Source organism: Xiphophorus hellerii, chromosome 16 (assembly GCF_003331165.1).
Source record: "Xiphophorus hellerii strain 12219 chromosome 16, Xiphophorus_hellerii-4.1, whole genome shotgun sequence".
Taxonomy (NCBI): domain Eukaryota; kingdom Metazoa; phylum Chordata; class Actinopteri; order Cyprinodontiformes; family Poeciliidae; genus Xiphophorus; species Xiphophorus hellerii.
Genome location: NC_045687.1, coordinates 3383877 through 3397475, shown reverse-complemented (window position 1 = coordinate 3397475; position 13599 = coordinate 3383877). Strand labels below are relative to the sequence as shown.

Genomic DNA, 13599 nt, shown 5'->3' with positions numbered 1-13599 from the left:
ATCTGAACCTCGTTAGCTACTTCTTAGCTTCCAAAGTAATTTCTGTTTTTACTTTGGTTCATTTTTAAGTGTAGAATTCAAAAATGTCAAAACATTGTATTGTGATCATGTAAACGGATGAATACTCATCAGAAGATATTTATTTTTAAGTATTTAAATACTGTTGAGCAATCAACTGATACCTGTTTTGCTTAACCTTTGCCGTCGCCATTTTGCGGACAAGCGGAGTATGAAGTGCCGTAATTTGCCTACAGCTGACGTAAACTGCTGCCGGTGTTCTGACTATCAGTGCTACCTCATCAGATTTTCCTACCGCAGCACAGATAGATGGCTAAGTCCATCTGTCGGTGCTACGCGTCCAAAACTGCTACCGTTATGTTTACAAACAGAAAACTATAGCTGGTTGTGTTAATGTTAAATATATTGTATAACATTATTTGAGTGACGGGACTGAAGTGGAAGTTTATTAGTTATGCTATGCTTAGCTTAGCATTGGAACAATTTATATACATGACGAAACCACAAGAAGATCACTTCCTTCATCTGAATATCCTACCCGTTTAAAAAGAAAAGCTGTAGATGTCTGCGCTTATCTTTCCACTAGAATATCCTACCTGTTAAAAAATGTTTAAATACAAAGGTGTTTGTAAGAATAAAACAGTATCAGACAGGGGAAACACGTTTTTATTGGAATTAAATTAAATACAGACAATACAAATCACCGCAAGTCTTTTTTGCGCATTAATACGCTGTATGACAGACTTTATGAAATGCAGCCACAATGTGTCCAGTGCGCAGGTCACTGTGCACCTGAAATGATTGGATATGATTAATATACATTAATATTACACAGCTTCAATCCCACATAGTATCACTACCTACATCTATTTAGCGAAGTTTAATAATAATAATAAAAAAAGAGTGTAATTAAACTAAAATATTTTAAAATATAGGGACAAAATAGCCCAAAAAACAACGTATTTTATCCTGATTAACCACCAAACAAACTTGTTTACAGTAGTAACGACTTTGCAGACGGCAAAACTAAAGCTATTTATAAGCTGCCTGTCATGTAAAATAAAAACATGAAATATTACAGCAGCTTCATGAAAGCCAGGCATAAAATAAATTAAATAAAGCTTACCGTAATCTTCGATTAAATAAAACACATGAAACGAAACTTCCACAGGTATTTATAAGAAATCTGCTGAGTAAGCAGTGTGTGACGTAGCATCGATGTGCGCATGCGCATTACCACAAGGTAGGACGGGTTTACGGGTAAGAAAAATAATTCACATCAGTAAAGATTAAATAATAGATTCATAAACACGAAAATGAAGGATATTATATCTACAATTTCAGTGTATTTTAGTTTTATAAACCCACGATATAGTTTCAGTTAGTTGTAGTTTTTCCCCATTAATTACCGTTTTTATTTATTTCAGTTCACGGAAACGTTTTCTCAATTTCAGTTTTTGTTATTTTGTTAGTTTTAGTTAACGACAATAAGCTTTCAAATACCTGCCATCATATTAAATTGTATCTAATCCAGAATGTTTCTGTTTCAAAAGAAAGAAAAAAACAAACCATCATTCTGAATAATGTCTCCCCTGCAGTTTGCTTTACCGTATCTGCGTCAGCGCCACGGAAACATCATTAATGTCTCCAGCCTTGTGGGCACCATCGGTCAGAAAGACGCTGCGCCTTATGTCGCCACTAAAGTGAGTAAAAGTGTCAAGATGAAGCTTTTTAAATGTAGTCAGAACTGCTCTGTAATGCACGTCTTCCTCCGCAAGGGGGCGATCATCTCCATGACAAAGGCGATGGCTGTGGATGAGAGTAAACACGACGTGAGAGTGAACTGGTGAGCCAAACCCAACTTCAGTGATGTTCCGTATTGCAGCAAGAAGTTGGATTATATTTGTGATGATTTTTTTTTAACTCTTCGTGTTTTTTAAATAATTGCTATTAAATATTGAGCCTGTATTTTCATGATTTCAGTCATTTTTTTAAATAAATTTTGACGTTTTACTGTCTAACAAAGAAGGAAAAGGACTTAAATATGTCATAATAAGCACTACAAGATATTTAATCTTTAATTTATTCTTGTGAAGATTATATTAGTTATATATGCATTGAGATGATTTTTATCAATCGCTGCGATATAAATAAACAAAATTAATTTATCTTTATAATTTAAGAAATTTGGATTCAAAGATAAAATACATGTTTAATCCTTCTAAATGTCATGTATATAATATGTATTTATTTAAATTGTGTGATATTTATGTACCTGGCAATTTTAAATTTATGGCCTAAAAAAATTGACGTAAAATGTTTTTGGTTTTTTATTGTTAATCTGTAGAACAACCTAGTTTGGAAAATATTTGAATCTCTTAAAATTACAGAAAGTGGCAGACCTCTATCATTTATTACTTACACAATAATATAAAATAAATAAAATTATCACTAGAAACCAGAAGTGCTTCTACACAACGTATACACAAGGTATAGAAATATACCTTTGGTAATAAACATTTTTAAATTATAATTGAGTGTCTGGCACGTGTTGCAGCATCTCTCCAGGTAACGTGATGACGCCGCTGTGGGAAGAACTTGCTGCGCAGACGGCCGATGCTGCAGCCGCCGTCCACGCGGGGGAAAATGCTCAGGTGAGGTCAGGAGAATGCATTCACTGCTGAACATTCAGGCCTTTTATGCTGGTAACCAGTTTGTCTCCTGCTGTTGTGAAGTAGCAGCTGACCTGGATGTTCTAGCTAGCTGTGTTTTGTTGCTGTGGTAATGAAGAAATTGCCTCACCACAACCGGTCTGCGAAATGAAACACTTTCATTTTTAGAACCAGCAGGAGGAATTTTACCAACTCTGTTATGATGAAATGCTAATTAGATTAGCACCTGACCAAACTAGTTAATGATTATCTAAACCGAAACATTCATAGAGGTCAAATATCAAATCTCAGACATGAAAGATTTGCATTTGTTATTTCCTGAATCTAAGAACTGTTGAACTTTTCTAAATTTTTATTTAATAAACCAACATTAAATAGTGCACAATTGAAGACTAGAGTTTGCTATCCCTCTTTATTGTTATACCCCTAAATAAATCCAGTTTCTTTATTCAAATATAGATGTTTATTTATATTTGAATAAATTTCCTTCCACTTCCTAATTGAGAGATCTTTTTACTTTAGTCTCAGTCACATAAAATCCCTGAAGTTTGTTGTTTTCACATGACGACACATGGAAGCGGTGAAGCACTGAATACAGTGGAAAAACACAAAATCCCACCAAGTATTTTTGTCTAGTTTCTAGTGCAAATATCTTAGTACACTTGAAATAAAACAAAACTAACTTAAATGTAAGTTTTCAAATAATTCCCTAATGAAACGTTCTAGTTCCACTGGCAGATTATTTCACTTATAACTTGGAAAAAGGTCTTTCTTTAGTACGGCAGAGTTTTAGGGCCACACTAAGAAAATAATTTAAAAGCAAACATACGAGAATAAAGTCACAGTATTGTGAGAGTAGTACAATAGGACGATAAACAAAAATAGTCGTGCAACAATAAAGCCGTACGACAACAGCATGAGAGTAAAGTCGCACGATAATAAAGTTGTAGTGTTATGATTTCATTCTCGTAATTTGATTTTGTTTCTTAGTATGGGCCTAATATTCCGCCACACACCAGAAACCAGAACAAAATAATTGGTAAGATTTTGTGTTTTTGCAGTGCATTTAGTTTTTTCAGTTGTTAAAAGCAGACTAGGAAACTGCCATCTTAACTTCATAGCATGAACATGTTTTGTTTTCTTTTAAACCTAAATGGTGGAGTGGACTAAGTTGAGATGTTTTAATTACATGCGAGTTGAGCGGATTTTACAGCTTAGCAGCAACTGTGGGAACGAACAGCTGCAGGCTTCCAGAAACAAGTCCCTGCCTTGTTCATCCCGTTTTCTGTGCGTATGCTCGTCCAACAGCTGATGGGTCGGATGGGGACGGAGGCTGAGTGCGGACTGGCTGCTCTGTTTCTGGCTGCAGACGCTACGTTCTGCACCGGCATCGACCTGCTGCTCAGCGGAGGAGCTGAACTCAACTACGGCTTCAAGAGTCAGATCCCATCCTGAGGGTGTCTGACCCCGTTAATGCAAATTACAAAAACAAACACCAACAGTGTTGCCCTGCGATGGACTGGCGACCTGTCCAGGGTGAAACGTCTCGCTGGGGATCGGCACCAGCACCCCTCCTGACCCCACTGGGGACAAGGCTGTAAGAAAATGAATGAATGGATGAAATAAAAACAGACACGTTGGGAATAGAGGAACATAAATATTTTAAGTATTTTGGCATGCAGATCAACCGTAACACGACCTGCGCTACTCCCTCCTGAATGGCCAATCAACAGTAAGCAGTTTGACCTACAGTAAACTCTGCTCTTCCTGGCCAATCAGATCCCAGGATTTTGCCACTCCTTCAGTAACTTCCTCAATCCTCATACTGTAATTTAACGTTTTTGTGTTTAAACGGAGCCAACAAAATAATTTAAAATTGATTAAACCATAAATCTTAAGGTGTAATAAAATAAAAACATTTTATTAATAAATAATTGTTTTAGTACAAGTTGTTCTGGAAAGAGTTTGGCGCGTCCATCTGAGCGGAACTGAATTAGATTTTTATTTGTTTCCACACGGGCGAATAATCTCTGTTTATCAGCGCAGAGGAGATGGCAGCCCTCCGAACGGTGAGTGAGTTCACTGACCGATGTGCCTCTTATCTGTTTACACTAATGACCCGGGTTAAACATTATTTAACTGATCGGTAAATCAGTAAATTTAGAGGAGAGGAGATGGACATGACTGTTACTGTAGATCGGATCGTTCCCGCGCCGGGAATCCGACTGCGGGGAAGATCCCTCACCAGACCTCATTTAGAAAAGTTTAAAATAAAGCCTCGTCCTAAAAATAAAAGTGAGAACAACAAACTGGAGGTTAAATATACATTTTATATAGATGACAACAAATTCGGCGCTATTGTTTCGTTAATATTTTAATTGTGTCATTTTAAATATATTTTATATTTCTGCACAACTTGATAACGTGTTCGTTTGTTTTTAGTGACTCGACAATTTGTAGAAGGTTCATTAAAAAAATTTCTTTCGGCATTCAGGCTGTTTTTGCTTCCAGTACTTGCTAAAATAAAAATGCGACCATTTTTCCCCTTTTTTTCTTTTTTTTTTTTTTGCATGGTTATGTCATGAATTTAGCTATTTTTGTCAGATTTCCTCCGTTTCCAGGCTTATCATCAGATTTATAGCTTTGTGCGTTACCTCCCATCAGATGAGGCAATACAGACAAAACTTGCATCATCCTTTCATCATGCATATAATTACTGCATTTCTCACTAGAGTTAGACCTCTGCTGGGGAACTGAATGGATCTCACTCTGACCTTGCATTCCTAAGACCATAAAGAGGAAAATATTTTGTTTGTCCATGTAGGTTATTGTGTTCTTGAGCTTGTAATAGGCGGTCCTAACCTTTTAATAACTGGATGACATAATCAGATTACACATGGATCATTGCGCAACGCTTTAAAGCACTGGCCATTTAAAAAAAATTTTTAAATCTTCCAAAAATGGAAAACTTTTCATCTTTTATTAAGTCTAATTTTTGCTTTCAGTTTAATTTGAATGTAAATAATACCAAAAGCACTCAGTTACTTTTACTCAGAAGCCAACCTGGCTAAATAAATTAAGAGTTTTAGAAGAAAAATCTGCATTAATTTACCTTTAAGTTGGATCCAAAAACAAATCTCATAAAATTGATTTATATTCATATTTCATCGTCCTTTGGTTAGTTTTTAGAAGTGAACTAAACTGCAGGCTGGGTAAGAGCTGCAAAACTAAACAAATATTGACAAAATCCTCAACAAAACCTGTTCTGCACAAGTTAAACTGAGTTTCTGACTATATAAACAACAAAAAAAAGTTTGTGTGACTTTAAAGTTGTTGCATTTATCACTAAAAATAAGTCCTGAATCTGCAAAAATCTGACAGATTAGTAAAGTTTTGTAATAGTAGCCCATTAGTAGCGTATTGTCCCGTATTACATGTGTAATTATACAGTTATAAATGTTATATATTGTGCAGATTAGCTGGGGTTTCCATAGTTCAGAGTTGATTTATCTACGACGGCCATCTTGTTTGACAAACATGTTTTACCGCTTCTATTTATTTGAACTTTGAATCCAGGTTAACTCCATGACAGAGTATTAAATTAACAAGAATAAATTTGTAATATTAGGAGAATAAAGTCATAATTGTATGAGAACTTCAAAATAAAAAGTAAAATGTGTCAGATCTGGATAATTTATATTTTTTCTCATTAAAGGAACTTTTTTCTCTTAATTGTAAGATGTTTTTTTTCTGGTAAAATTGCTTCTTATTATGACTATATCCTCGTAATTTAACAAAATTCTCATATGCTGGATTCTGATACTCTGTATTATGACTCTCAGACATTATGATCGAAATAAAAGCCACTTTTTAAAACTATTTTTTGTCATTTCAACAAAGCGAGAAAACGGATTCAAACAGAAAAAGGTCTGAGATTTTCTCATGCGGCTTTGGTTTCCTGTCCTGCAGATAAACTGAGGACAAAGTGTCAGCCATTTTGTTTCTTGATTATTTGGACAGAAGGCTGCAGGTCACCTGGTAAAACCTCTGAGTCTTTGTCGTTTGGTCTGCAGGCGCTCCATGCACGACTCGTTCAGACTCTCCCCTTCTCCTTCGGCGCCCTGCGACTCGCCAGCTCCTTTAAGGTAATTAGGAAACTCCAGCCGGGTAAGACCTGCACAGGCATCGTTCTGTTTACAAAGAACCTCGGGGGAAAAAGAAGCTTCCTCATTTTTAAAAACTATTTCCTCCTCTCACCTGTTCTCTCTCTTTTCCTGTTTTTGATTATTTAATTCAGTTTAATTAAACCCAAACCAGTCAGAACCGAAGCCAGGGGAGTCCAAAGTGACAAAATGTTGGCAGCAACACCAAGAATCACATCAGCTTTTACTCAAAAACTGCACCCAGATCTACTTTAATACGTTTATTAAACTTTACGCATTTTTAAAGAAAGAGTGGCCTAAATCATGACTTTATTGCTCAAAATTGACAAAATTTTGTTCTATTTTTTCCAAGTGATGCCAAGAAAATTAGCTAAATTTCTTATGAGGCAAACCTGCAAAACATTTACATCCGTAATAATTTACACATCACTTTCCAACAACAAATATGACTATTTTTTAGTGAAAGTATTGCATATTTATTTCATTGTTACACTTTGTCCAGTTTCTAGTGGAAATATCTTTGTCCACTTGAAATGAGGAAGCTAAGAAGGTGAATTAGCGCCTTTGTAGATAGAAAATGAGTAAATTTGCAAGAGAAAACAAACATTTTGAGATGAATCTCAGAAGTTTTCTAGAAAACAACTTGGAAATGTCTGAGTTTGAAAAGTAAAAAATTTTAAAGTCTTTTTTGCAGTGCAAGTAGGTAAAAAAAAATTTTTTTGGCCCTCAAATCCTTTTAACTTGACGATTTTGGCCCATCTGACCAAATCCTTGGACGTCCCTGTCTCAAGCTGACTCCATTATAATCCTGTATCTGTAATGTGTTTGTGTAAAGCATGCTCTATCAATACCCGGCTCAAAAACAATCACTGTCTTCTTCGTGGCTTCGTCTTTTTGCTCCGCTCTGCTCTCGTCCCGTCCTCTCCCTCCGGTCCGCCTCCAGGCCGCAGACCTCACCATCGAACGCAACCCGGAATGCAAACCCAAGCCCGACCCGTCCACGCTGATGTTCGGAAAGCAGTTCTCCGACCACATGCTGACCATAAGCTGGTCCGAGAAGGACGGCTGGGACGCGCCGCAGATCAAACCCTTCCAGAACCTGTCTCTGCACCCGGCCACCTCCGCCCTGCACTACTCCATAGAGGTAAGGCTACTAAACACGGAGATAAAGATGGAGCTAAACTACCAGCTACAGATGGAGGTAAACTAGCAGCTAAAGGTGGAGCTAAACAAGGAGCTAACTTAGCAGCTAAATATGAAGCTGAGCTAGCAGTTGAACATGAAGCTAAGCTAACAGCTAAACATGGAGATAAACTATTAGCTAAATTAGCAGTTAAACATGAAGCTAAGCTAGCAGTTGAACATGAAGCTAAGCTAACAGCTAAACATGGAGGTAAACTAGCTGCTAAATTAGGAGCTAAACATGAAGCATTGCTAGCAGCTAAACATGAAGCTAAGCTAGCAACTAAATTAGCAGCTAAACATGAAGCTAAATTAGCAGCTAAACATGAAGCTAACCTAGCAGCTGAACTTGGATTCTCATCCTAAATGTTTATTTTTTGGTCTTTTTTGTTATTTTAGCTGTTTGAAGGCATGAAGGCGTTCCGTGGCGTCGACAACCACATCCGTCTCTTCAGGCCGATGCTGAACATGGAGAGGATGCATCGCAGCACGAAGAGGAGCTGCCTTCCTGTGAGTCTCTGCACTGAAGGGTCATCCAACCATACATCCAACCATCCATACATCCAACCGACTAGGAAAAAAATCTGATTAATAATCTGAATTATCTTAAGGACGATCCTCTGATGTGTTTTTCATTCCAGCTGTTTGATAAATCCGAGCTGCTGCAGTGCATCAACAAGCTGGTGGAGGTGGACCAGGACTGGGTTCCTTTCTCCCAGGACGCCAGCCTCTACATCCGACCCACGTTTATCGGCACTGAGGTGAGTTTGGCGATCCGTGAACAATCCCTGCTCTTCCGTCTGCGTTTCTAACGGCTTCCTGCTCCCCGTCCAGCCGTCTCTTGGCGTTTCTCGAGCCGGAAAGGCGCTGATCTTCGTCATCGTCGGCCCAGTGGGACCGTACTTCGCCACGGGTTCCTTCAGCCCGGTTTCTCTGCTGGCGGACCCGGCGTACGTCCGAGCTTGGAAAGGAGGAGTCGGGGAGTACAAGATGGGGGGGTGAGTTTTTATCCTCCTCATTCAGGGCGAATTCATGCTGCCTTCCAGTTGCACTCAGAAAATGGGAAATTCCAACTTCACAGTTGGGTAAAATCAACGACGACGGTGAATTAGGGCCGTTGTAGATAGAAAAAAAGAAAAGGAGTAAAATTTTGCCAAGAAACTCAGAATTTTTCTTTTAAAAAATAAAATAAAAACTTTTAGAAAAAGCTTGGAAATTTGAGTTTGGAAAGTTAAAAATTTGATAAAAAGTCAAAAGTTTTTTACTTTGACACAGAAATATCCATATTTTTAAAAGAAAATGTGTAAAAGTGATTTCAAAATGTGAGTTTTCAAACTCTGAAATTTCCAGATTTTTAAAGAAAATTTTTAAGATTTGACTTTCAAAAGTTGAAAAATTTACATTTTGAGAAAACATTTTTGTTTATTCACTGAGTATTTACAAATAACGGTTATTAATTATGAATAATAGTTATTAATTATTATTCATTAATAATACATTATTAATAATTTAGCAAATTACAAAAAGTCTCTCACTTTGCCCTGAGGTTTTTTTAAAGAAATGGCCACTTATCAGTTAATTGTTAGTTTATTGATAAAATCAACCAACTTCAGATTAACTCATTAATCAATAACGTTAATCTGTAATTTGAACATTTCTCTGGATTACATGGGCAGAACGTTGACCTTTATCTCAGATCGTTAAAGTCTCTAAACCTCGTCTCAACTTGCAGTCGGGAGTTTTCCGTTTCTGTTCAGCTCCTCTGATCTGGAGTCAGTTTGGACTGACGGTTGTTTTTCCGCCTGGAGGCTTTTTGCTCCTCGCTTCCTGCAGTTGCTCAGGCCTCCGTGTGACTCTGCTTGTTCAGCTGCTTCGCTTCCAGATTGTTACATAACCGAACGCCGGTTCCACTCAGGGAGCCGCTCCGCTCTGGTCCCATCAGAAGGTGGGGAATGTGTCCGCCCCAAATCCAGATTTAGCAGCTCTCATCAGCCGGGGGAGCAGAAAGGGATTCAGTCCTGGTTAGCGCTGCGTTTACACGGCTATTTAACACAGACACACAGCTAAAACTACAGCTGCAACTGAAAATGACCCTAATAATTGATTATTCTGCCCAGAAAACTGCAATCAGAGCAGCTGTGAAGTGAATATTCCAGCTGTTACAATAGAAACATCTGTGTGTGTGTGTGTGTGCGTGTGTGGGTGTGTGTGTGTGTGTGTGTGTGTCCAGTAACTACGGGCCGACCATCGCCGTCCAGTCGGAGGCGCAGAAGCAGGGCTGCCAGCAGGTTCTGTGGCTCTACGGCCAGGATGAGCAGATCACCGAGGTCGGCACCATGAACCTCTTTATCTACTGGACCAACACTAAAGGAGGTGAGATACCTGCTGACCCCTGATGCTGGACTTATTGAATATTGGTGGAAATCGATCAGCTGTTTGTGTGTCTGCAGAGAGAGAGCTGGTGACTCCTCCTCTGGACGGCATTATTCTGCCAGGAGTGACCCGGCAGTCCCTGCTGGACCTGGGCAGAACCTGGGTGAGAAGACGCAACATCCTCCTCCACAAAAAGTCCAATTAATGCAAACTGGAGCTTTATTTAGCTTCCAAGGCCACAACTGCAATTCAAAAATGAAACCAGTTCTGGTCGGAGACTTTTAATTTGTAATCAGGGAAAAAATTGTTAAACATAATTTTCTAACTCAGGAAAATGTAAAGTACAACACAAAGTATTTAACCTTTTACAACAAAGTTTTAACAAAAGGTAAAACCAGGTTTATCGAGAAACTGACTGGAAAAACAACAACCAACAAAAATCCTGTTCTGATTACTGAAAATAAATTTATTCAATTGAGCCCAAAAGAAGCTGAAAGCTGCATGTTTTTTATTTAAATACAACAAACACAAAATTTTGAATAATCAAAAAAATTTGTTAGAAAATAAAACATTTTTAGATTAATATCAGAAATTTTCTACGAAATTTCAAATGTCAAAATTTTTAGGTTAATCAGTCAGAAATTCAAGAAAAAAATTTCTGAGCTCAAAAAAGTCAAAAAGTTTGTGAGAAAAATCAGAAATTTTGAGTTTAATTTGAGAAATTTTCAAGAAAAAATTTAAACATTTTAAAAGTTTGTGAAAATATCATAAAATTTGAGATTAACCTCAGAAATTTTCTAGAAAAAAATTCTCTGAGCTCAAAAAGTTGAAAATTTGCAAGAATCTCAGAAATTTTGAAAAAATTCACCGACATTTCTGAGATCCAAAAGTCAGAAATGTTTGACTTTTGGATCTCAGAATATTTTTTTTCTGGAAAATTAAAATGATTAATCACAAAATTTCTGAGTTTTTGGCGGGCATATTGTCTTTTTTTTCACCGCCGTTTTACAGCGTCTCTTAAGTTTTGGACCTACAATAAATATCAGGCTTCTTTATGTGTTTGATTTTATGTTGTTTTTCTTTTTGCCCGCAGCAAATGTTGAGTCTACGATTTTGGCCCTCATAGCAAAACGTTTGTCCTAAATAGAGAGAATTGATTCACATTCCTGCTGTTTTTGTGAAATTCTCCATAACCTAAAGTCTTTGAGGATATCTAACAATATTTGTCGTTCTTTGTTTGTTTCTCTCAGGGCGATTTTAAAGTGACGGAGCGAACGATGGGGATGAAGGAGCTCCTCGAAGCTTTGGATGCTGGAAGAGTTCTGGAGGTTTTTGGAGCCGGGACCGCCTGCGTCGTTTGTCCCGTTGGAAACCTCCTTTATAAAGGAAAGGTACGTGGAATTTAAAAATGTTCTTGGTTTTACTTTCTCTTGTTTACAGTCAACCTATGGGCCAGATTCTTTTCATTTCTTTCATTTTTCCAGACTTATCAGATCCCTACAATGCAGAACGGTCCAGATCTCGCAAAGAGATTCTACAAGGAGCTTACTGATATTCAGGTAAGATTGTCAGGCTTAATTCAACCATTAACAAGCAAATTAACAAGATATTTAAGCCAGAAGAAGCAACAAAATTCAAATATAGACTTCCACAAGTATATTTCTTCCTCTCAAAGTTGCTAATTTTAAAGCAAAGTGAAACTAAACACAGCTAGGTGGGTAAATGTTTGGTACGTGGACCAAAAATGGGGGTTAAGTTTGAGGAGGCTAATGCTAAGTAGCTGCTAATATACACCTGCTAGGTGGCTACCAAGCTAACTTATTTGTACCATTTATCGCCATTAACAAGCTTTCCGAACTTTCAGATGAATAAAAAAAATGTATTTTTGGTTTTAAATATGAATTGTTTTAATCCAAATAAACACTCACCTGACCGTTTTCCTCTCCCAGTACGGACGCAAACCAAGCGAATGGGCACCAGTGGTTGTTTAGAGTCGGCGGTTTTTATGAAATGTGATTCCAGTTCGATCGACCAGCCAATGCACATCGACCCTTGAAAGGAAAACGGTTGGAGGTTTGAATGTAAAGCATTAACACATCAAGCACCTAGATGACAGAATAGAGACAAATATAAAGATTTGATGTAAAGTATTAGAGTAAGGAGTCTATATAAGTATCAAACATCCGTTGTGATCATTGCTGTCGGCACAAACTGACACATCTGTGTTCAAAAAGCAGCTACATATTCAGTGTAGGACCTGGAGGCAGAATGCACTACTAATCCACTGTAGAACATGTTTAACTGTTAAACCTGTGTGAGGACGTCCTGTTACTGATCCAAGCCACTCAGCTCTCACGGAGGTGCAGCGGCGCCCTCTGGTGGTGGGAAGCAAAGCCGCAGACGAGACCTGAAGGCTGGCTGTTACTCCTGCACTAGTTTGTGTTTTTATCAGAACAACGTAAAGTTAAAGATTGTGTTTAGGGGCTTTTAAATTATTGTATCCTCGTGTTGATGTGAAATCTGGTCAGCTGTCTTCCAAAGTATCATCTTGCTGTATTCTGCTTTTAAATGTTCTGTTTCCGCTCTTTCTGAACGCCATGTATTTGTTCTCCTGTCTTTTCCTTGAAGTGCCTGACCGCCGTCGGTTAGCTTGTTCTTCTCATGTTAATGATGTAGCTGGAAACAATTCATCTTAGTTTTATTTTCAACATGCTGTTACTTTTATTCGGTTTTTACAATAAAATTTTATTTGAGGTTTAGTAGTTGTCTATTTTATTTTATTTTTTTGCTTCAGATAAAGAGAAACCACAGTTTTAGGGCTGTTAGCATGTTAGCTAGGGATGCTAACCGTAATTCCAATCAGTTTGGCCGCCATCCAGCAGGTTAACCTTAAACGGAGCCGTTTATGCAGAATTAAAGATGGCGGCCAGGAAAAGGTCCAAACAGGCTCCGGTATGAGATGAAAACTTCTGTCTTGAAATAGAAACACTCAACACGCTCTTTACGTTTCACCCTTAAAACGCTCATTTTGCCCTTTATGTCATTAAAATACGGTCATACAAGAGAAAACCCAAGTTCTAAGAAAATAGTCGCTTAATGAATTAATCGTTAGTTGATCAATAAGAGAAATCAACTTCTATTCATTCATCTATAAGTGGCTCGCAAAAATTTTGTCTAAACTGATAATCAAC

The 13599-nt window shown here is 37.7% G+C and overlaps 1 protein-coding gene across 2 annotated transcripts; it reads left to right on the top strand.

The window, feature by feature from the left end:
• The first annotated feature begins 4297 nt into the window (after positions 1–4297).
• bcat2 (branched chain amino-acid transaminase 2, mitochondrial) lies at positions 4298–13167 on the top strand. 2 transcript variants are annotated; one of them, XM_032588139.1, is made up of 11 exons: positions 4298–4759; positions 6764–6835; positions 7797–7997; positions 8435–8545; positions 8677–8796; positions 8870–9033; positions 10266–10408; positions 10486–10571; positions 11659–11799; positions 11893–11967; positions 12358–13167. In XM_032588139.1, exons 1-11 carry the CDS (start codon positions 4742–4744, stop codon positions 12397–12399), a joined length of 1173 nt encoding a protein of 390 aa, XP_032444030.1. In that variant the 5' UTR covers positions 4298–4741; the 3' UTR covers positions 12400–13167. The 2 variants fall into 2 exon arrangements, with proteins under 2 accessions (XP_032444030.1, XP_032444031.1); XM_032588140.1 differs by lacking the exon at positions 4298–4759 and adding an exon at positions 6988–7097.
• Positions 13168–13599: the final 432 nt, after the last annotated feature.

What these genes read in the sequence shown, in the direction of transcription:
- bcat2 (XM_032588139.1), top strand. An exon ending in CCACGTTTATCGGCACTGAG is followed by an intron (nt 8,797 to 8,869) that starts GTGAGTTTGGCG and finishes CTCCCCGTCCAG; the next exon opens with CCGTCTCTTGGCGTTTCTCG. An exon ending in AGGAGCTTACTGATATTCAG is followed by an intron (nt 11,968 to 12,357) that starts GTAAGATTGTCA and finishes TTCCTCTCCCAG; the next exon opens with TACGGACGCAAACCAAGCGA.